This window comes from Ornithorhynchus anatinus, chromosome 3, assembly GCF_004115215.2.
Source record: "Ornithorhynchus anatinus isolate Pmale09 chromosome 3, mOrnAna1.pri.v4, whole genome shotgun sequence".
Lineage (NCBI taxonomy): Eukaryota > Metazoa > Chordata > Mammalia > Monotremata > Ornithorhynchidae > Ornithorhynchus > Ornithorhynchus anatinus.
The window spans coordinates 95,221,613-95,246,002 of record NC_041730.1 but is presented as its reverse complement, the minus strand read 5'-3'; the positions used below and the strand labels follow the sequence as shown (position 1 = coordinate 95,246,002).

General features: G+C 49.9%; 1 protein-coding gene across 1 annotated transcript in view; it reads left to right on the top strand.

Annotated features, from left to right (window-relative positions):
• Window positions 1–239: 239 nt before the first annotated feature.
• The window catches only part of CHAT (choline O-acetyltransferase), a 56,071-nt gene continuing 31,920 nt past the window's right edge, over window positions 240–24,390 (top strand). Inside the window, exons 1-6 of the mRNA XM_001509058.2 lie at window positions 240–376; window positions 5,156–5,347; window positions 10,792–10,910; window positions 19,181–19,234; window positions 19,595–19,775; window positions 22,443–22,620. Coding sequence (XP_001509108.2) covers window positions 305–376; window positions 5,156–5,347; window positions 10,792–10,910; window positions 19,181–19,234; window positions 19,595–19,775; window positions 22,443–22,620 — 796 coding nt within the window. The 5' untranslated portion in view covers window positions 240–304. The remainder of the gene's footprint in view (window positions 377–5,155; window positions 5,348–10,791; window positions 10,911–19,180; window positions 19,235–19,594; window positions 19,776–22,442; window positions 22,621–24,390) is intronic.

Genomic DNA, 24,390 nt, shown 5'->3' with positions numbered 1-24,390 from the left:
GAGGCTGAGGCAGCCCAGCCTCCGCTTCCACCCCTGAATCGGGTCACGTGGCCATTCTGGACATCAAGTGTTTCCAGGAAGGAATTTAGGGAACTCTCATTCCTGGCAATGCCATGAGTGAGACAGGATGGTCATTCAGAACTGACCTGTGGCTTCTGGCCGGACGAGAGTGGCTCGGAGTACATGGTGGGAACCCCAAAGAGCAATCGCTTTGCTTTGTTTGCCAGGACTGGGCCCTTGGCTTGGGGTTGTGTCCCCGTGGGGCTCGATCCTGGGAAGGAGCGGCACCGGTTGCCCCACTAGAATGCCCGTGCTGAAGAAAGCCTCCCGGGAGAAAATGGAGAAACCTGCCGCCGCTGCCCGTGAGGAAGAAGCTGTGAGTACTTGGTGTCCCGAAACCGATCCGCGGCAAGAGTCCCTCAGTAGGCAGAATTCACTCCAATTACTTGGATTGCTCACAGTGGGCATTAGAGTATGGTTGGAGGGCACAGGTCTCCCATTTCCCACCTCCTTGGGTCTCCTCTTCCCCTCTCCCAGGCTCCTTGCCGCAATGAGGCCTTGGCATCTTTTCCCTAAAACCCTTGGCTGCAATTGGATGTCTTTCTGACCCTCTCTGGCCCCCACACCAGACCCCACTCTTTGACGAGGTAAGGAGGGAGACCCCCTTCCCCAAAGATCAATCCAGGGTCATCCACTTCTTTGTGACCCCATCCCACCCCCCTCTGGTTTCCAACTCCTTTGAGTTTGCCCTCTGCCGGGTCTGCTTTGTGACAGCTGCAGTTTGGTGCAGGCTTCTGGATGAGATGCCGTGGGGCAGAGCAGGCAGCAGCCAGTGAGCTTTCCCACTGCCTTGACCCACTCCCCACCTGGCGGTACCCAGGTCCCTTCAAGGATCCAGAAACCCTCTCCCCCAACCAGCCAGCCGCTGAGTTGAAGCAGAAGGATTAGACAAGTCGGGTTGATGCCCAAGCAGGTTATCATCTATCCTTCACCGGGCGGTGTGCAACAGTGAGACAGATCTCTATCTCCTGGGTGCAGGAATCCAAGTGGATATCTGGGACTCAATTCCAATGAGCTGATTGTACAGCTCGGGAAGCAGGGTGGTTCCATCCAGTTCAAGGGAAGGTCTTACAGCTGCAAGGGAAAATCCCACTCTAAAACCGTATACTCATCTCATTGCTTTATTGAGAAATGAAGCATGTTTCTAATCCATCAACGGTATTTGTTGAGCGCTTCCTGTGTGTAGAGCACTGACTAAACGCTTGGGAGAGTACAATACAACAGAATTGGTAGAACTGTTCCCTACCCACGAGGAGCTTACAGTCTGTACGGCAGCAGAGTTGGCTTTACTGAGCTCTGTCTCTCAGGGCTGAGGGAGAGTCTAATTTCCCCAGCAGAGTAAAAGCTATCATTTTGAAAGAACACAACACCGGTCATCTTCAGAGCACGTTCTGAGCAGCCGGCTGCCTCTGGGGTGTACCGTGGGCCTCAGCCTCATTTCAAAGGGGGACTGACTGAATGGAGGCACAAAGGTTAGCTGACTTAATGGGTAAAGCGAGCTTACAGTGCGAAACAAACTGGAATTCCTGACTCCTCATCCACACAGATCATGCCTAAATCTGGCTTCGAGCCAGCCTGGTTTTCTAACCCTCAGCTGCGGCCATGCCATCATTTGTGATTAAATCAAAATACCACCACTTTGGAACCTTCTTCCTTTTTCTACACACACATACGCCCCCAACCCACGGCACTTGTGTACATGTGCTTAAATTATATATTATAAATTACTTTTTTATTCATATTAATATCTGTCTCACTCTCTAGACTGTAAACTGATTAAGGGAGAGAACATATCTGCTAATTCTGGACTCTCCCAAGCACTTAGCACAATGCTCTGCAAATAGTAAGCACTCAATAAATGCCACTGACCAACTGATTGATTGATGCACACATTTGCACACATATGTGTATGTGTGCCTTAAACTCCATCCTAAATTGCAAAAGCTTTCCTCTCACTGGGCCTCTGGATTCAGTTCAGGAAAAGTAGCATTTTATATTATAAATATATTATTTTATATTTATAAATAGTAGTATTTATAAGTGCTCAGTGTGTGCAAAGTACTGTATTAAGCAATGGAAGAGAATAACCAGGAGGGACTTGGACACGGTCCCTGTTCCTTAGGGGGCTCCCAATCTAAGAAAGTCAGTGGAGGATAGTTGCTTTTAAAGTCCCCTGTAAAAATGGAGAAGGAGGAAAGGGAAGCCAGCCTGGTACTGCACACAGTAAACACTCAATAAATGCCATTGATAGATCAATTGACTGGTCTCCCCAACACAGCCCCTTGTTCACCGTTTCCCCCTCGATAACAAATCACCTAAATTCAAACCACTGAAGTCCTTCCTTGCAGATGCCAGAAGCTGAAATCAGCTGGGCCAAGAGGTAGTCGGGTCAAACCCCCAGAGGTCACAACACAAAGCCCTACTTTCCCTTTCTTGGATTTTTGCAAGAACTTTAGCAAGTGAGCTAATTCTGTTTTTCTGGATGTTTTTGATTATAGTTACCTGATTTCCCATGCTTTGTCATTCCCTTGACCAGCTCCACTACTGTCCCTTCCCACTCTTTCCGCTATGCAGAGGGCAGAGGTGGGTGAGCAAGAGCCAGAACTGCGAGGCTAGAGTTTCGGTGCTGCCCGCAGAGTGAATCCTCTCCCCTGAAGATCCAGAAGAATAACAATAATACTGATGGTATTTCCTAAGCACTTACCATGTGCCAAGCACTGTTCTAAGTGCTGGGGTAGATATGTTAATCAGGTTGGACACAATCCCTGTCCCACATGGGGCTCAGTTTTAAACCCCGAATGAGGACACTGAGATCCAGAGAAATGACTTGCCCAAGGCCACACAGCAGACAGATGGTGGTCGGGATTAGAACCTGGGTCCTTCTGACTCCCATGCCCATGCTCTATCCGCTAGGCCATGCAGCTTCTATTTCCAAGGCTCTGGCAGAGTGGCAGATCAACACCATCATTCCCAGCCTTGGGTGTCAGACAGAAGGGAGGTCGTTTCCACGCACTGAAGACGCTGCCTGATTCTAGTGACCAGGCACTGAAAGGGGGGAAAGTCCAAACGGCATCCATCTTCAGAGACCATGGTCAGAGAGAGGGTTAGAGGTCTTCAGCTTCCGCTTGGGCTGCAATTTCCCTCTTTCCAACCTGGGCGGCTTGGACTATACCCTCTACCAATTCCACTGTGCTCTCCCAAGCATTAGTAGTAGTATTAATAGTATTGATTAAACACCAAGCACTGTACTGAGCACTGGAAATGAGTACACTGCTGGAAATTCGGCAGGGTCCCTGTCCTTCGGAACAATCTAAAAAGTGATTAGCCTGGATTCCCTCGGCAGTTTTGGACCGGTAAGGTCCAGTCACCCAGTGCAAGATGGGACAGGTTGGGTTGGTGTGTCCTGCTTGAATTTTTCAGGGTTTCTTCTGTACCACTCATTAGCTCAAGGCCTGGATGCTTTCACAGCCCTGAGAACCACCCATTTTGCCAAGACAAATAGCTGGCCCAGATAGAGCCCTGGCTGGCATTCTTCATGCAGCAGATCTACAGAGATGGGGGTGGCATTCAGCCCGCTAAAAGTGTTGCTAATTGATCCTTCCCACCCAAGCCCGCCTGCCCCAGGATGGGAAAGGGAGGGAGAGAAGAAGGGGGGGAAGCCTTACCCTCAAGCTAGGCGCTTCACCAGCCGCGTCCCAACTCCCCGGCCAATCAGAGCCACTCACCATTGTAGCAATGGGCCGCTCTGCCTCTGGCAGGGAACCGGCAGCTGGATGGGAAAGAGGAGAGAAATTACGGTGCAAAAAGAGCAATGGATTGTCTTCAGTTCCACTGACCATCTGAGGGCAGAGGAGATGGATGGGTCACTCTTTTATTATGGTATTTGTTTGAGCACTTACTATGTGCCAGGTGCTGTATTTAGCACTGGGGTAGATTTAAGCTAATCAGATTGGACACAGTCCATGTCCCAGATGGGACTCACAGTCTTAATCCCCATTTTACAGATGAGGTAACTGAGGCATAGAGAAGTTAAGCGACTCGCCCAAGGTCACACAGCAGACAAGTGGTGGAACCAAGATTCGAACCCTGGTCCTCCTGACTTCAAGGCCTGTGATCTATCCACTAGGCCAAGCAGCTTTTAAGTAGCTGAGTCTGTGAACCTGACATAATAATTATAATAATAGTAAGGATATTTGTCAAGTGTTTACTCCATGCCAAGGACTGTGCTAAGCACTGGAATGGATACAAGATAATTAGATCCCATATGGAACTCATAGTCAAAGTAGGAAGGAGAAGAGGTTTGAATACCCATTTTGTAGACGTGGAAATGGCCAGGGAAGTGACGTGACTTGACCAAAGTCACAAAGTAGACAGGTAGCAGAGCCAGGATCAGAATCCAGGCCCATGTTCTTTCCATTAGGCACACTGCTTCAGCCTCACCCTCCTGATTAGTTCATACACCACAGGCGACTCAGATTTTTGGTTGGATTTGAATGAAGGAAAAGGATGCTGGGTGGGGGTGGACGGTAGTACTTTTCCTCGGAAAAGTGGTTGAATATTTCTGCCAGCAGAATTATCAGCCCCTTGAGGGATTTCTCAGGAAAAGAATCAATGGGTAACTGACCATACTACCTCAGAGGACAAAATGTCCCAGAAGAGAAATATGCAAAGGAGGCAGAATGGCAGCCAGGGAGGGAGGTTGGGTCTGGACTGCAGTTTCCAGAAGCCCCACCCAAACTGGAGAAATGATATGGCATCCTAGTTCTAATAATGTTGGTATTTGTTAAGCGCTTACTATGTGCAGAGCACTGTTCTAAGCGCTGGGGTAAACACAGGGGAATCAGGTTGTCCCACGTGGGGCTCACAATCTTAATCCCCATTTTACAGATGAGGGAACTGAGGCACAGAGAAGTTAAGTGACTTGCCCACAGTCACACAGCTGACAAGTGGCAGAGCTGGGATTCGAACTCATGAGCCCTGACTCCAAAGCCCGTGCTCTTTCCACTGCGCCACGCTGCTTCTCTACAGACAGAAGAGTAAAGACAGAGTCAGTTGTTACTGACTGCTTGTGTTTCTGTCCCGGCCGCCACGCCAGGTCCTCCCCAAGCTCCCGGTGCCACCCCTGCAGAAGACGCTGGCCATGTATCTCCGCTGCATGAGACACCTGGTGACAGAGGAGCAGTTCCGGAAAAGCAAGGCCATTGTGGAGAGGTTTGGGGCTCCCGGAGGCCTGGGGGAGTCCCTGCAGCAGAAACTCTTGGACCGAAGAGAGAAGACGGCAAACTGGGTAAGAGACGGGAGGTCCCAGGAGAAACCAACTTCTCCTCCCTCCTAAGGCTTGCCTGCTCACCTCTGCCGTCGAGTCTCTTCTTGCTCCTCGCCTGGCTAGTGGAAAGAACACGAGCCTGGGCGTTACAAGACCTGGTTTCTAATCCCAGGTCTGTTCGCCGTCTGTTGTGTGACCTTGGGCAAGTCTTTTCACTTCTCTGGGCTTCAGTTCCCTCATCTGCATAATGGGGATCCAATATCTGTTCTTCCTCCTACTTAGACTGTGAGCCCAATGTGGGAACTGATTGTCTTGCACCTACCCCAACATTTAATACAGTGTTTGGCACATAGTAAGTGCTCAATCAAAATCACAATTATTATTATTATTTTCTATTTCCCCAAGGGCAGCAGTACAGGGCTGCTCAACCCAGGACTCAGTTTTCCTCTGGCTCGCTGCTGGAGTCAGGTCTGGCCAGGAAAGCCAAGTTCCATCAATCAATCAATAATCAATCACTCAATAGTATTTATTGGTATTTATTGAATGCTTATTGTGTGCAAAGCACTGCACTAAGTGTTTGGGAAAGTACAATACTACAGAGCTGGTAGACTTGTTTTCTGCCCCAAAAGAATTTACAATCTAGAGGAGGAGACAGACATTAAAATAAATTACAGATATGCACATAAGAGTTGTGGGGCTGAGAGTGGGATGAATAGAGGACAGATCCAAGTGCGAAAGTAACACAGAAAGGAGAGAGAGTAGGGGAAATGAGGGCTTAGTCAGGGAAGGTCTCTTGGGGGAGTTTTTTTTATAGTATTTGTTAAGTGTTTACTATATGCTAGGCACTGAACCAATGTTGGGGTAGATACAAGCTAATCAGCCCTTGTGTCCTACATGGGACTCACAGTAGTAATTCCCTTTTTACAGATGAGGGAACTGAAGCACAGAAAGTGAAGTGACTTGCCCAAGGTCTCACAGCTGACAAGTGGCAGAGCTGGGATTAGAACCCAGGTCCTTCTGACTCCCAGAACTGTGCTCTGTCCACTAGGCTACACTGCTTCTCATTTTAATAAGACTTTGTGTTTTCAATAAGGCTTTGGAGGTGGGGAGAGTGTTGATCTGTCAGATATGAAGGGGGAGGGCATTCCAGGACAGAGGGAGGATGTGGGTAAGGGACAGTCCAGAGTGTTGGGCTCCACTTTCCGATCTGAACCTCACTCTTCTACCCAAAGAGCTCTCTTCCCAGATTCCGCTGCCATGCCCCACCTTCACGAATGTCTAGAGGGATTCAGTCAGTCAGCCAGTCATTCATATTTATTGGGTACTTACTGAGTGCAAAACACTATACTATGCGCTTGGAAAGTACAATTCGGCAACAGATAGAGACAATCCCTACCCTACAACGGGCTCACAGTCTAGAAGGGGGGTTACAGACAACAAAACAAAAGAAGTAGGCAGGCATCAATAGCATCAATATAAATAAATAGAATTATAGATATGTATAGATATATATACATTATAAATAAAATAAATAGAATAATACATACGTACATATATAAACAAATGCTCTGAGGCGGGGAGGGGGGTACCGCAGAGGGAGATCAGGCTGACATTTGGAAATGAAAGGAAAGACATTTACTTCTGGAACTGGCCTCCTTCAAGACATAAACTTGATATAACCCAATTTATCCTCTAGACTGTAAGCTCTACATCGGGCTGACATTTGGAAATGAAATGAAAAACATTTACTTCTGGAACTGGACTTCTTCAAAATATAATCTTCATGTAACTTAAATTATCCTCTAGAATGTAAGCTTGTTGTAGGCAGGGAATGTCTCTATTGTTATATTGTAATAATAATGTTGGTATTTGTTAAGTGCTTACTATGTGCAGAGCACTGTTCTAAGCGCTGGGGTAGATACAGGGTAATCAGGTTGTCTCTCTTGAGGCTCACAGTCTTAATCCCCATTTTACAGATGAGGTAACTGAGGCACCGAGAAGTGAAGTGACTTGCCCACAGTCACACAGCTGACAAGTGGCAGAGCTGGAATTCAAACCCATGACCTTTTACTCCCAAGCCTGTGCTCTTTCCACTGAGCTACGCTGCTTCGTATATTGTACTCTTCCATATGCTTAATACAGTGCTTTGCATACAGTGAGCGCTCAGTAAATACAATTGAATGAATGAATCTTTGTTCTATGGGATCAGGAAGAGACCATGAGTCTCTCTTAAAATTTCAAGAAAACCCTTCTCAGTTACTTCCAGGGACAGGTGAAACCAATTAATGGTATTTATTGGCGCACTTATTCTGGGTAGAGCACTATACTAAGTAATTGGGAGAGTACAATACAACTGAAGTGGTAGGCATGTTTCCTGCCCACAGTGAACTTACTACATTACATGCTTAGTACATTAAGTGGAAGCAGCGTGGCTCAGTGGAAAGAGCACAGGCTTGGCAGTCAGAGATCATGGGTTCGGATCCCGGCTCTGCCACTGGTCGACTGTGGGCAAGTCATTTCATTTCTCTGTGCCTCAGTGACCTCATCTGTAAAATGGGCATGAAGACTGTGAGCCCCACATAGGACAACCTGATGACCCTGTATCTACCCCAGCTCTTAGAACAGTGCTCTGCACATCGTAAGCGCTTAACAAATACCAACATTATTAATATTATTAGTAGTAGTAGTACAGTGCTCTGCACACAGGAAGTGCTCAGTAAAATACAATTGAATGAATGAATGAACTTACCATCTAGAGATGTTCTCTTGGAATCTGCACAGCCATTGGATTTTCCCAAGAACTCCATCTCCAACCTGAAATATTTCAGACCAGGCAGCACTGCCTGCTGCCCTGCTATCAAGTAAGTTTCCTGCTTTCAAGGGCTTGTACCCTACTAAATCCCCTCTAGACTATAAGCTCCTTGTGGACAGGGAACATGTCTACTAACTCGGTTATATTGTACTCCCCCAAGCATTTTGAATAGTGCTCTGCTTGCAGCAAGTGCTCAGAAATTACCAATTTTTAATGGTATTTCTTTAGCGATTAATTTGTGTCAAGCACTGTTCTAAGCATTGGGGTAGATACAAATTAATCAGGCCGGACACAATCCCTGTCCCACATGGAATGTCCCTCAGTCTAAGTAGGAAGGAGAACAGGTACTGAATTGCCATTTTGCAGTTGAGGAAACTGAAGTACAGAGAAGTTAAATCAATCAATCAGTCATATTTATTGAGCACTTACTGTGTGCAGAGCACTGTATTAAGTGCTTGGGAACTTACCCTATAACAGAGTTGGTAGACATGTTCCCTGCCTACAATGAGCTTACATTCTAGAGAGGGAGACAGATGTTAATATAAATAATTAGAGATATAATAATAATGTTGGTTATTTAAGCGCTTACTATGTGCAGAGCACTGTTCTAAGCGCTGGGGCAGACTCAGGGTAATCAGGTTGTCCCACGTGAGGCTCACAGTTAATCCTCATTTTACAGATGAGGTAACTGAGGCACAGAAAAGTTGTGACTTGCCCACAGTCATACAGCTGCACGTAAGTGTCGTGGGGTTGAGGAGGGGTGAAAAAAGGGAGCAAATCCAAGTATGAGGGTGACGCAGAAGGAGAAGAGAAAATGAGGGTTCAAACAGTGAAGGCCTCTTGGAGGAGATGTTCCTTCAATAAGACTTTGAAGGTGAGGAGAGAAATCATCTTGCCCAAGGTCACACAGCAGGCACGTGGTGGACCTGGGAATAGAACCCAGGTCCTCTGGCTCCCAGACTTGTGCTTTATTCACTAGGCCACTTTGATTGATTGAGTCAAGAAAGAGCTAGTGTGATAGGGCTGTACTTTAGGGCCCCTGCCACCGACCAGCAGGAAGTTAGGGCAAACTCTAGCCACCAGTTGGCAGGTGAGAGGGATCTAAGATGAGCTCTCCAAAGCAGCAATCCTGCTGCCCTAGTGGCAGCTTAACCTTGAGAAAGCCATTCCACCAAGGTGACTCCTTGGGTTGAGAGAACGGCAGCTTGACTTGCATCCTGGAGAGGCGGGGAAGTAAGATTGGATGGTGGAATTGCTTTGTGATCGAGGGCTGAGAGGCTCAAATTGTCAGTCGAGGGCTGACTGAGAGCTGCTTCCCGGATTGAAGAAGTAGATTCTCCCCAAACCCTGCCTTACTCTATCCGTCAGAGTCAAAGCTGCCATGTCATGGGATCAGAAAGTTTTAAAATCTTGGGGTTGGAATAGATTGGGCTCTGCAATCATCAGGTTTGGTCCTCCAGCCTCTAAGTGGGAGAATCGGCTGTCTGGCCTTTCCTGGAAGGTCTTGAGGGTTGAAGATTCCATATCTCCCTTGGTGGGCAGTCCTCCTCACGGCTTTATCACCTGATGCCCAATCAAAATCTCATTTACTTTGGTGTAAGCTACTTTTCTGTGAGCGCAGAGAAGAACAGGTCCGACATTTTCTTCAGCTGAAGAACCCCAGTTCCTTCGGCCCTCTTCTCCCAGGACCTGCCTTCCATCCGTTTCATTAGTCTCACTTTTGTCATTCTTCTCTTGCTGATTAAAGACTTTAAGGGCCATTGGGTTTTTTTGTAACTGACTCTTCCCTTGTTGGACTTGGTTTCCAACTGCCCATCCCAAGAGGCACTCCTTGGATCAGTGCCCACCTTTGATCATTTCTGCAGACAGAAATAAAGCGTGTAATGAAAACTTCTTGGAATGGATGGGCTGGATTCCATCTATCCACCATTCCAAGTCATCTGGCCCTCAGAGGGAGGGATCCTTGTCATTGCTGAATCCCTAGAAGTGCTGCCATTTTCACCTACCATGGTTTTTCCCTGGGTCCAAGCCCCCTTGGTCCCAACCAGACTACCCACGTACCACCGCTCTTGGGCTGTGGTGTGCTAGGTTGGCAAAGGGGCATTGTCTTTGCTGCTTGTTTTAAGCCTCGAGGGCGGGGATGATGTCTTTCACCTCTATTGCCCGTTCCCTAGGGCTTGGGGCAGTTCTCTCTGCATCCAATAGGGACTCTACCAATACCTTGATTGATGATCAGCGTGGGAAGCAGCATGCCTTAGTGGATAGAGCACAGGTGTGAGTCAGATGGACCTGGATTCTAACCCCATCTCTGCCACCTGTCTGGTGTGTGATCTTCAGCAAGTCATTACATTTCTCTGGGCCTCCATTCCCTCATCTGGAAAATGGGGATTAAGACTGTGAAGCCTATGTGGGACTGAGAGCGTGTCCAACCTGACTAGCTTGTATCTACCCTAGCATTCAGAACAGTGCTCTTTGCATAGTAAGTGCTTAACAAATAACATTGTTATTATTATTATTATTGGTGGCACAGGACACATTATTGTTACTATTATTATCGGTGGCACAGGACAACAGTGAGAGCCTCCTTCCTTTAGCCCTCCTTCATTCCTTCCTTCCCTGATCATAACATGGTATGTGTATGTCTCCCTCTCAGGTGTCTGAATACTGGTTGGATGACATGTACCTCCACAACCGCTTGGCTCTTCCAGTCAACTCCAGCCCAGCAGTGATCTTTGCCCGTCAACCCTTCCAGGACGTGAATGACCAGCTGAGGTAAGGGCAGCTCCCATCTCCCCCCAGAACCTCTGACCAAGCCGTGCCTTTCCAAAAATCAAAGCGCTTGAACTACTATTTATTAGCCCTGAGTTTGTCTGGTTTACCCTGGGCCCAAGGCCCAATTGCTTCACTTTGGAATGGAAAGTGATAGGTCCAGAATTGGGATCTGGGAATGCTGTGAGCTGCTCCATATGTGCAGGCCCCCAACCCTGGCATCGGGAGGGGGGCACAAAGCTCTCTCCTTCCCAGTAGACTAGGCTACCATCTGCCACAGTTTTCGAGCTCAGTGAGCTGCAGTTAAGACCTCTGTGCTAATTGCCCTCGTCTGAGGGCTGCTTTGCATGAGACGGAGGAGGCAGCTGGGCTTCGCTGAGCCACTCTGAGATGAACGGAGAAGGATAACTTAGTCAGTCCCTCTTGGTAGAATCCCACACGGTCTGGACAGTCCTTCCAGAACCCTGGAAGAACCCAGGGAACGTGACTGCACCACGAGCACAACTCTCTAAGACTCGCTAACTTTGAGCGGTGGCTTGACCGTGGGGAGCCAGCAATCACTGGCCTATATCCCGGGCCCCACTCCCAACCCAAGCTTGATCGTGCCAGTTCTGAAATTTTCTACTAAGGGCCATAAAGCACAGTGCCAGGTCAGAGGAAGTGGCAAGGGGTCGCCTTGCTCCCAGGGGAAGGATGTTGGGGTGCAATTAGGTTATTTATCACATAGACCAGGAGAAAAGCTATTGTGTGTGTCTCCTGGCGAACTAGCCTCATTACCACTGTCTCGCCTTAATCTCCTTAGAGGGAGTTCAACAATAAAGACTTTATCTGGGCTCGGAAGCTCGGTGTCTGTGAGATGACTTACTCAGGCAAAAACTCCTTTCGACTGGAAAGACCGCATTGCTCTGTGGGGCTCATGGTGGCCAAGGAGCCAACAGGGAGAGCCTGGTCAGATTCCATTTCCACTGCTTCTCCACTGCTCTTTAACCTTCGGAACCCAACCGACGAGCCGGTTATGGAACCTGCCATCCTTGCATTAAAGGATCCAGGAAAATAGCTTCGGGTCATGAGCCTAGGGATCGATAGAAATCAGGCACTGGGCCTGAAAGAAATACAAGCAGTCAATCAATCATGTTTATTGAGCCCTTACTATGTGCACAGCACTACATTAAGTGTTTGGGAGAGTACAGTGTAACAGAATTAGCGGACACATTTCCTGCTCATAACAAGCTTACAGTCTAGAGGGAGAAATAGTCACTAATATGAATGAATGAGTAATTTGAAATATATAATTTAATGATGCATACATAAGTGCTGTAGGATTGTGGATAGGGCAAATATCAAATGTCAGATATCAAATATCTACTTCAAACTGTGGTGTCCCACAGAGAGCAATCAGCCAGAGAGTCAACTGTATTTATTCATTCAATAGTATTTATTGAGCGCTTACTATGTGCAGAGCACTGTACTAAGCGCTTGGGATGAACAAGTCGGCAACAGATAGAGACAGTCCCTGCCGTTTGACGGGCTTACAGTCTAATCGGGGGAGACGGACAGACAAGAACAATGGCACTAAACAGCGTCAAGGGGAAGAACATCTCGTAAAAACAATGGCAACTAAATAGAATCAAGGCGATGTACAATTCATTAACAAAATAAATAGGGTAATGAAAATATATACAGTTGAGCGGACGAGTACAGTGCTGTGGGGATGGGAAGGGAGAGGTGGAGGAGCAGAGGGAAAAGGGGAAAATGAGGCTTTAGCTGCGGAGAGGTAAAGGGGGGATGGCAGAGGGAGTAGAGGGGGAAGGGGAGCTCAGTCTGGGAAGGCCTCCTGGAGGAGGTGATTTTTAAGTAAGGTTTTGAAGAGGGAAAGAGAATCAGTTTGGCGGAGGTGAGGAGGGAGGGCGTTCCAGGACCGCGGGAGGACGTGACCCAGGGGTCGACGGCGGGATAGGCGAGACCGAGGGACGGCGAGGAGGTGGGCGGCAGAGGAGCGGAGCGTGCGGGGTGGGCGGTAGAAAGAGAGAAGGGAGGAGAGGTAGGAAGGGGCAAGGTGATGGAGAGCCTTGAAGCCTAGAGTGAGGAGTTTCTGTTTGGAGCGGAGGTCGATAGGCAACCACTGGAGTTGTTTAAGAAGGGGAGTGACATGCCCAGATCGTTTCTGCAGGAAGATGAGCCGGGCAGCGGAGTGAAGAATAGACCGGAGCGGGGTGAGAGAGGAGGAAGGGAGGTCAGAGAGAAGGCTGACACAGTAGTCTAGCCGGGATATAACGAGAGCCCGTAATAGTAAGGTAGCCGTTTGGGTGGAGAGGAAAGGGCGGATCTTGGCGATATTGTAGAGGTGAAACCGGCAGGTCTTGGTAACGGATAGGATGTGTGGGGTGAACGAGAGGGACGAGTCAAGGATGACACCGAGATTGCGGGCCTGCGGGACGGGAAGGATGGTCGTGCCATCCACGGTGATGGAGAAGTCTGGGAGCGGACCGGGCTTGGGAGGGAAGATGAGGAGCTCAGTCTTGCTCATGTTGAGTTTTAGGTGGCGGGCCGACATCCAGGTGGAGACGTCCCGGAGGCAGGAGGAGATGCGAGCCTGAAGGGAGGGGGAGAGGACAGGGGCGGAGATGTAGATCTGCGTGTCATCTGCGTAGAGATGGTAGTCAAAGCCGTGAGAGCGGATGAGTTCACCGAGGGAGTGAGTGTAAATGGAGAACAGAAGAGGGCCAAGAACTGACCCTCGAGGAACTCCAACAGTTAAAGGATGGGAGGGGGAGGAGGCTCCGGCGTAGGAGACCGAGAATGATCGGCCAGAGAGGTAAGAGGAGAACCAGGAGAGGACAGAGTCCGTGAAGCCAAGGTGAGATAAGTTATGGAGGAGGAGGGGATGGTCGACAGTGTCAAAGGCAGCAGAGAGGTCAAGGAGGATCAGAATGGAGTAGGAGCCATTGGATTTGGCAAGAAGGAGGTCACGGGTGACCTTAGAGAGAGCAGTCTCGGTAGAGTGGAGGGGACGGAAGCCAGATCGGAGGGGGTCTAGGAGAGAATGGGAGTTAAGGAATTCTAGGCATCGATTGTAGACGACTCGTTCTAAGATTTTGGAAAGGAAGGGTAGTAGGGAGATAGGACGATAACTGGAGGGGGAAGTGGGGTCAAGAGCGGGTTTTTTTAGGATGGGGGAGACGTGGGCGTGTTTGAAGGCAGAGGGGAAGGAGCCCTTGGAGATTGAGTGGTTAAAAATAGAAGTTAAGGAAGGGAGGAGGGCAGGGGCGATGGTTTTAAGAAGGTGAGAGGGAATGGGGTCCGAGGCGCAGGTGGAGGGGGTGGCACTTGCGAGGAGGGAGGAGATCTCCTCTGAGGATACTGCAGGGAAGGATTGGAAAGTAGGGGAGGGGGTCGTTGGGGGGGAGGGGAGAGGCGGAGGGGTGACTTTGGGGAGCTCAGACCTGATCGTGTTGATTTTCGTGAGGAAATAGGTGGCCAGATCATTAGGGGTGAGAGATGGGGGAGGGGGAGGAACAGGGGGCCTAAGGAGAGAGTTAAAGGTCCGGAACAATCGGCGGGGGTGACGGGCATGGGTGTCGATGAGGGAGGAGAAGAAGCTTTGCCTGGCGGAGGAGAGGGCAGAGTTAAGGCAGGAAAGGATAAATTTGAAGTGTGTGAGGTCGGCTCGGTGCTTGGACTTTCGCCAGCAGCGCTCAGCAGCTGGAGCATAGGAGCGTAGGAGGCGGACGGAGGAGGTGATCCAGGGCTGTGGGTTAGTGGAGCGAGAGCGGCGGAGGGAAAGGGGGGCGAGAGAGTCGAGATGAGTAGAGAGGGTGGAGTTGAGAGCGGAGACCCGATCGTCGAGAGTGGGAAGAGAGGACAGGGCGGCAAGGTGAGGAGAGATGCTATTGGAAAGACGGATGGGATCGAGAGAGCGGAGGTCTCTGTGGGGCAGTAGCGAAGATTTGCAGGGGGAGGGAGTGTGAGAGATGAGGCAGGTGAGAAGGTTATGGTCAGAGAGAGGGATTTCAGAGTTGGTGAGTGAGGAGATAGTGCAGCGGTAGGAGATGACGAGATCGAGGGTGTGACCGAGTCGGTGAGCGGGCGCGGTATGGTGGAGGAGGAGGTCGGCAGAGTCGAGGAGGGATAGCAGGCGGGCGGCAGAGGAGTCGTCGGGTACATCCGTATGGATGTTGAAGTCTCCGAGGATCAGAGTGGGCAGAGAGAAGGAGAGGAGGAAGGTGAGAAAGGGGTCAAGGTGGTTGAAGAAGTCGGAGGTGGGACCGGGAGGGCGGTAGATGACGGCGACAAGTAACTGGAGTGGGTGGTAGAGGCGAATGATATGGGCTTCGAAGGAGGGGAAGGAGAGGGAGGGGGGAGGAAGGATAGTGCGGAAGCGGCATCGGGGCGAGAGGAGGAAGCCGACGCCTCCTCCCTTACCGGTGAGTCTGGGGGAGTGGGAGAAGGAGAGGCCTCCGCCGGAGAGAGCGGCGGCGGAGACCGTGTCTTCGGGAGAGAGCCACGTTTACGAAAGGGCGAGGAGGAGGAGAGAGCGGGAGAGGAAAAGGTCATGGATGAAAGGTAGCTTGCCTGTAATAGAGCGGGGGTTCCAGAGGCCACACTTGAAAGTAGCTGTGGGTGCAAGGGGAGGAGGGGGGGGAAGGGCGGGGGGAGGGGAGGGTTTGGATGGGAAGGAGGTGGCGGGGCCCTGGACGAGGAGAGGGGGATGAGGGGTGGCGGTGGGACAAGAGGACTGGGATGGGGCATGGGTGGGGAAGAGAGAAGGGGGGAGGGGGTGATGAGGGGGTTTGGTGGGGGGAAGAGTAGGGGGAGGGGGAAGAGGGGTAGCGCTGGTAAAGTGGGGTTCTAGGGCGGGAGAGAGGAGGGGGGGAGGAGACAGAGGAGAGAGCGGGAAAGAGCTGAGCGAGAGAGGGGAAGGGGAAGGGGAGGATAGGAAGGGGCGGGAGGGGGGAGGGAGGGAGGAGGGACATGGCGAGGCCAGAGAGGTGGGTGGCAGCACTGACAACAATAAACAGTAATAAACGAAATCGGTAATATAGCAACATGATACAATATGATACAATACAGTGGTGCTAATATAGCAACATGATACAGTATGATACAATATAGTCGTGTTAATAAAAGGGGTGATGACCAGGGTCGGGGGTAGACTCGATTAAGGGGCGACCTGATCAAATTCAAAATCTGACGACAATAAACAATAAAGAGCGAGATCGCAAATATAGCAACATGCTACAGTAAGGCACACTACAATAGTGTTAATAAGCAGGCGATGACCAGGGTTGGGGGACGAGCCGACCCTACCCGATCAGACTCCAAGTCAAGCGGCCAGCGGCCGAGAGAGTCCCAGAGCTCATGACCAAATAACCCTGTGGCGGCGGGGGGGCCCTGAGGTTGTCCGGGGTGGGTGGCGGCCGTAGGCGGCGGCTAAGGTAAGGTAACATGGTGAGAACAAGGACGTCGAATGTATTTATTAGGTGCTTACCATGTGTAGAGCACTGCATTAAATGCTTGGGAGAGTACAATATAACAATATAACAGACACAAAAGCAATGTGTTTTCATCCAACTTTCTGACTCTTTTTGATCTGAGTTTCCCTGACGACTGAGTTGCTGGGGAACTCTGGCAGACGGGGAGAGGAGATGGCAGTGGGAGAGGGACAGGTGTGTGGGTTAACTAGAGGTTGGAGGACAAATGACAGGAAACCTACCACTTCTCTAGAGTACACTGAAGGCCGGGTTCATCATCTTAAGTTTGGCAATTCCAACCCTGATTCTCTCTCCAATCAATCAATCATTCAATTTATGGTATTTATTGAGTGTTCACTGTGTGCAGAGCACTGTACTAAGCACTTGGGAGAGTACAACATAATATAGTGGGTAGACACATTTCCTGTCTACAACAAGCTTACAGTCTAGAGGGGGACATAGACATTAATATAAATGGATAAATTATAGTTATGCACGTACGTGCTGTGGGGCTGAATAAGGGGTGAATAAGGGTGCAAATCCAAGTGCAAGGGGCAGAAGGGAGAAGGGGAAAAAGAAATGAGGGCCTAAGAAAGTCTCTTGGAAGAGATGCGCCTTGGAAGGTCTCTTGGAAGAGAAGCAGGATGCAGGCGAGAAGTCAGCGATGAGACAGAAAAGATCCCTCCCTCTACCCCTAATTTTTCATTCGTTGCTGTTTTCAATAAGCATGTTGCCTACTTACCTGGAATTGCTTTTCTCTGCTCTTGGTATCCCCCATTTCTTGAGGTTTCCTGGATTATGGTCATTCCTTCTTCCCTGGAAGGGCGAAACCAGAGTTCCTCAAATAGACATTCATTCATTCAATAGTATTTATTGAGCGCTTACTATGTGCAGAGCACTGTACTAAGCTCTTGGAATGTACAAATCGGCAACAGATACAGTCCCTGCCCTCTGACGGGCTTACAGTCATGGCCTCACTAGTTTGCAACCCCTGCAGTCTGAGCCATTTTTTTCACTTACTTGCACTAAGTGCTTCCTCCTCTGTTCCCTGAATAGCACACTGTCCCCTACTGCTTCCTCCGAAGTACTCTTTTGCATTCCTGTGATTGCAACCTCGGAAACCAGTATCGCTTAGAGTGGTTGAGCCTACCTGGAAGCCTAAGCCGCAGATAGGGTGACCGTAGCCCTGCCCTTTCATTTGCATAGACATGGAGGTTATAGTAGTCCCCAGAACCTCTCTGCTCCATTTCAGGTTGCCTCCTCCAATAGAAATTTGAAAGGGCATCCCAGGTACTGAATTTCCACACAAGCGACTCCCCCTTGCATCACCCCCAAGCTTAGGATGACCTAAGCTTAGGATGACAGAGGCCACGTTCTGGTGGGCTTTAAGGATTTAAAATGGGTGGGAAGTCACAACAGAAAATGTACTAGGGGTCTTGGTGTCACGGTGTCCAACTTGCCCGAGTTAGAGGCTTACAACTTGGTAGAGGCAGTGGAGGCTTCCGAATAGTGTGTGGCTCCTGGAAGGATCAAAGGTTTTGTTGTTGTTTTTTCCTGGAATCCAGGACTGGAAGAGAATTCAGGAAGTCTAGGGCAACCAATTCCTCTGCTGCTTGTCAAGGCAGAGGTGAGGCAAGCCCTTAGCCCCAGTGACAGAGCTGCCATCCAGTCCCTGGGGGAAGGGAGTCTACTCTCGGCTCCAGAGATTTATTCATTCATTCATTCAATAATATTTATTGAGCGCTTACTATGTGCAGAGCACTGTACTAAGCGCTTGGAATGTACAAATCGGTAACAGATAGAGACAGTCCCTGCCCTCTGACGGGCTTACAGTCTAATCGGGGGAGACGGACAGACTAGAAGAATAGTGATAAATAGAATCAAGGGGATGAACATCTCATTAAAACAATAGCAAATAAATAGAATCAAGGTGATGTACGTTTCATTAACAAAATAAATAGGGTAATGAAAATATATACAGTTGAGCGGACGAGTACAGTGCTGAGGGGATGGGAAGGGAGAGGGGGAGGAGCAGAGGGAAATTGGGGGGAAAAGAGGGTTTAGCTGCGGAGAGGTGAAGGGGGGCGGTAGAGGGAGTAGAGGGAGAAGGGGAGCTCGGTCTGGGAGATCTGCATTGCTCACCTCATCTATCCTCTGAAATGCTGCTTTCCAGAGACTCCCAAATCAGGCCAGACTATTGCTACATTATTCTTTCCTCTGAAACGCAGGTGGGAATTTCCATGGGAAAAGCTCTGCAAAAGCAAACACTGACTGTTCTGCATTCTGCCCTGGTTGCTTGAGTTTCAAGACCCTCAGTTTCTCCTTCTGTGGAATGGGAACAATGTTCCCTTCTGTCCAGCTACTTCAGAGATGTTTGGAGAATTGATCTGAGGAACGATCCTTCTCGCAGGGAGGAGACTTCTTCCTCCTCTCCCTTGAATCCATAGTATTTAGCAATTACTATGTGCAGAGCACTGTGCTAAGTGCTTGAAGACAGAGGAAAAAGAGTTGAAGGGAAACTGGTCCATACCCAATCCTGACCTTCGATCCCTTCGACCCCACCTGTTTGGGAGTGTGTCTCCTGCCCTGAAACTCATCCCCCACTATTCACATCGAAGGAGAGCGACTGTCTTCTTCTCTGCCTCTGTCTCCCTCTGCCTTTTGGCATCTTCCAGTCTATCTTATGAGATGTGGAGAGAAGGAAAGTTTGAATGCTTTTCAACATTTGGTATCTGTCAGGAAATGGGAGCTGAACCCCTCTCTGAGGAAGGTTCCTACACAACTTGCGTCTCTGGTTTCTAGGTTTGCCGCCCACCTCATTTCCGGAGTTCTGGATTACAAAGCTTTGCTGGACACGTAAGTAGCACGGGATGTGGAAGGAGAGGTTCGGGGAGAAGGCCCGGCCTGGAGCAGATATCCGGTGCCCTCCGCTGGCAGTGGCAGGAGGACAGAGGGGTGGACGGGCTCCTCGGCTCCCTGGGGTTTCTGTCCCTGGGTTGGGTTGGGGGAACGGGGCCCTCAAGACTCCAGCCACTGACCCCAGGGCAAGCAGCCCTACGGTGGCCAAGCTACATGAAATCCGCAGAGAAACTTCCCACCATCAGACCAGGGAGGAGGACACCTGGGCTTTGCCCAGTCTAAACAGGATGAAACCAATTACAGATAAGCTCTCTCCCCTTTTCTGTCTCTCTCTTTGTCTCCCTTGTCTTCTTCCAGCCGGGCTCTCCCTGTTGATTTTGCCCGAGGACAGCTGTCCGGTCAGCCCCTCTGTATGAAACAATACTATGGACTCTTTTCTTCCTATCGCCTTCCAGGACACCCCAGAGACACCCTGGTGGCCCAGAAAAGCAGTGTCATGCCTGAACCAGAGCACGTCATCGTGGCCTGCCGCAATCAGGTGGGTCAGCCTCTTGACTTTGAGATGCTGTCAAGAGGTTCAGAGAAGGAGCCAGTATCCCAGCCCAGAGAAGAGAAGGGTGAGGTTTAGCAAGTGATGGCTTCCCAGGGAACGGAGGGTCTTAAACTGGGCAGAAGCCAGCAAGCCAGATCCCATCCTCCCTGTTCCAGGTGGCACCCAAGATCAGTCCCACAACCCTTCTGCCCCCCACAACCCAAGGTTCCAGAGAAGCAGCATGGCCTAATGGATAGAGCACGGGCCTGGGAGTCAGAAGAACATGGGTTCTAATCCCTGCTCCTCCACCTGTCTGCTGTGTGACCTTGGGCAAGTCATTTTAGTTGTCTGTGCCTCAGCAGCCTCCTCTGTAAAATGCGGATTAAGACTGTGAGCCCCACGTGGGACAACGCTTAGTATAGTGCTCTGCACACAGTAAGCACTCAATAAACATGATTTAATGAATGAATGAATGAATGACAGGGACTGTGTCCAACCCAATTGTTTTGTTCCCACCCCAGGGCTTAGTACAGAGCCTGACAAATAGTAAGTGCTTAACAAATAACCTCAAGAATTACTATTATTATTATTACAGCAGTAACTGTGCTCCAGGATTTCAGGAAGCCGTTCTTCCCTCTTCCCTACTTGAACCTTCTCTTCCTTGCTCCTTGCTCCACTCAGTCAGTCAACCAGTGGCATTAACTGAGCACTGACTGTGCAGGGCACTGCGGTAGTTCTTCAGAGAATACGGTAAAGTTGGCAGATATGATCCCTGCTCTAGCTGGGGAGTCACCGTCTAGCTCGGGAGATAGACATTAAAATACATTACAGATGGGGCAGTTTCACCCACTGCCTCTGCCCTGATCAGTGCAGTTGGAAAAAGTCTGGGCTGGAAGCTGGGTCATAGGCAGATGGCTCATGTCTACCTGGTGATTGGGAGATCCAGAGGTTCGGCTTTCTGGGCCAGAACTGGATTCGGTCAATCAGTGGTATTTATTGAGCGCTTACTGCAGATGGAACGCTGTACTAAGTGCTTGGGAGAGTACACTACAACAGAGTTGGAAGACATGTTCTCTGGCCACATCGAGATTATCGGGATCCTTTAAACTGTGGGGAATCCCTGTCTGTTCCGGAAGCTCACTCGTCCCCATGCATGGCAGCGTGGCTCAGTGGAAAGAGCCCGAGCTTGGGAGTCTGAGGTCAGGGGTTCGAATCCCAGCTCCGCCACATGTAAGCTGTGTGACTGTGGGCAAGTCAATTAACTTCTCTGGGCCTAAGTTCCCTCATCTGTAAAATGGGGATTCACTGTGAGCCTCACGTGGGACAACTTGATTACCCTGTATCTACCTCAGCGCTTAGAACAGTGCTCTGCACATAGTAAGCGCTTAACAAATACCAGCATTATTATTATGGCAGGAGCGGATCCCTCCTGAGATGCCATCTCCTGGCCCCGTGGATCGGGCTGGGCCAGCTGAGGCACTGGCAGCAGAGACCAGTATTCAGGAGCCCAGGAGGCTGCCTGGAGCAGGCCCCGGGCAATGGAGAAGGAAGTGATGCTCAGTGGGCTCTCCCAAAGAGACACACCTACCTAAGCGACCAATCAAAACCCAGAGAGGGCTTTCCCTCCTTTGCTTTCCAGGGCCAGTGGTTTTACGTAAGCCATGGTCCCATCTTTATCTGATTGGAGGGAGCCACAGCCACCACTTCCTCTCACCCTGTATGTGGCTATCGGTGCCTGGAGCAGAGGGGAACAGCCAGCTCAGCAGGCCCCTTAGATGCACTAAAGAGAAGCAGCGCGGCCTAGTAGAAAGATCATGGGCCTGGGAGTAAGAGGATTTGGGTTCTAATCCTTGCTTCACCACTTGTCTGCTGTGGGACCTTGGGCAAGTCAGATAACTTCTCTGGACATCAGTTTCCTCATGTGTATCCTAGAAATCCTATTCTCTCCTATTTAGACTATGAGCCGCATGTGGGACAGGGACTGTGTCCAACCTGATAAACTTGTAGCTACCCCAGCACTTAGAACAGTGTTTGGCACATAGTAAGTGCTTAACAAATATTATTATTATTATTATTATTATAGAAGTCCCTGTTGGTGGAAGTCTGAGATTGAGCCTGAAGCTGGGGAAAATAGTTTTTCTCAGTGGCAAATCTGATGGCCTTCCCTCCCCTTGCCCCGGAGGTGTGTTGGAGTTGGGCCAGTCCTTTCTGCCCTTCCCAAAGCCTCTGTGTATGGTCAGGGGCCCAGTTTCCAGTCTGCAAAGACTGGTCACTTCTGTATGGTTGGTTGAAGTACCCTGGCCTAGTGCCAAGCACCTGGATTAGCAATCAGGAGGTCTGAGTGCTAGTCCCAACTCCACCAGTTGCCTGCTATGTGACCTTGGGCAAGTCACATAACTTCTCTGGACCTCAGTTTCCTTCTCTGTAAAATGGGGATAAAAACCCTGTTCTCCCCCTCTCTCCTAGACTGGGAGCCCCATGTGGGACAGGGACTGTGTCCAATGTGATTATCTTGCATCTACCTCAGTGCTTGGCACTTACTAAATGCCATTATTATTATCATTGTTACTATTATCATTATGATTCCCTGCTCCCGTCCTGAGGCCTGGCCTCTGAGTGCCGTGTCTAAGCCGCTGAACCACGAGTGATGCATTTGACCTATTTCCCCCGCAGTTCTTTGTTTTGGACGTTGTCATTAATTTCCGCCGTCTCAGTGAGGGGGATCTGTTCACTCAGTTACGAAAGATAGTCAAACTGGCAGCGGACGAAGATGAGCAGTTGCCCCCGATCGGCCTGCTGACATCCGACGGACGTGCCGAGTGGGCCCGGGCCCGGACCGCCCTCGTGAAAGGTTAGCTGCCACCCCCAGACGCTTCCGCCTCCACCTCCACCTCCATCTTCATTTCCTTTCCTTCTTCGGTGATGGGGGGCCAGCAGGCCCCATGGAGAGCAAGGGTGCACCTCCACCTCCATAATTTAAGCAGGAAATAAAGCCGGCCACCCGTCTCCTTTGAATGTCAAGAGCCATTGGGAGATACCAAGGTTCACTTTTATCTTTCCCCTAGTGAGCTAGTTCAGCCCTTTGGAAAACACCAGACACGGTTCGACTTGGCTATAACATCCTTGCGTCAGGTGACGACTCGGTTAGGATAATAATGTTGGTATTTGTTAAGCGCTTACTATGTGCCGAGCACTGTTCTAAGCGCTGGGGTAGACATAGGGGAATCAGGTTGTCCCACGTGGGGCTCACAGTCTTAATCCCCATTTTACAGATGAGGGAACTGAGGCACAGAGAAGTTAAGTGACTTGCCCACAGTCACACAGCCGACAAGTGGCAGAGCTGGGATTCGAACTCATGAGCTCTGACTCCAAAGCCCGTGCTCTTTCCACTGAGCCACGCTGCTTCTCTACATCACCCACAGTTTGATCCCGGCAAATACCTCATAAGACATATGTGCCGTTACCCATAAACTATTGCACTTCAACCATAGCACTAAAAAAGTGCCTTCGCTCTTGCCTCTTGCCTCTGATGTGGGCCACGCTCCCAAAATGGTCCAGAGACCACTGCTGTGGGTGGAGGGGTTCAGGAGAGAAGCCATGCCAGGATCAGAACAGGCCAGTCAGCTTCACGATGAAGAGTTGCTACTCCACAATGCTCTTGGGTCTGACTCCCTGTGTGCCGTGGGGCAAACCTGCTCTGTTGTCTTTTTCAAGGAGATTTCTGAGGTGTCAGTCAGAGGAGGGGTGAGGGGCCGGTGGCTGGGTGAGTGGCCGTGCTGATGACAGAACCATCGGGAGCATGAGTGACCACCAGGCCCTCGCCCCATCCCCAAGCCATCCTACGGATCGGTGCTCATTTGTCCAGGTGGGATCCCATCATCACACTGGGGCAGCGGGGAGAGGCACACTCTCACCTGCTCTCCGGGGCCTGCATTAACTCCGGCAGAGCCGTTGTGCTACATTAACTGGGGACTTCGGCTTCTTTGTTAGTGCAGACTGCTATAAATCTCACAATCCCTGAGTGACGGGAGAGGGGAATCTACTGGAGCTTTTGAAATTCAGCTGCTCAGAGACTCTCTGCATTGCACTGGGTCTGAGTTCACGAAATGTGATTCATTTTGGGAAACAAACAAGCTAAGGGGAGCCAGGAGAGTCCAGACGGAGACAAGATGTTTTCTCAGAGCATCATTCCCACTGCTCAGGAACATGACTGGTCTGAGAGTCTGGCCCTACCCCATTTCCCCCCAGGTACCTGATCATTCCCTTGCCCTCCTTCTGAGTGGTGTCTGTTGCCTGCTTGCTTTGAGGTTTTTACAAATGAGGAAAGAATGTTAGAAATAGCATAGGCACCTGTTCTTTAAAAATGCCTTCTTCCTCTGACAGCCCACTGGGCCATCAGAAGACACTGATTAATCAGTTGTGGTAGCTGTTAAGTGCTCGCTGTGCACCGAGCACTGGGGTAGATACAAGTATAACGGATGAGACAGGGATGCTGTTCCATCCAAGACTCACAATGTGGGGACACAAATTCTCAATTTGAAATCATCCACAGCCTTTTTTGAGGGGGCTAGTGTCATTATTCCCAGCACCAGGATCCTGGCACTTAATCAGGTACTATGGT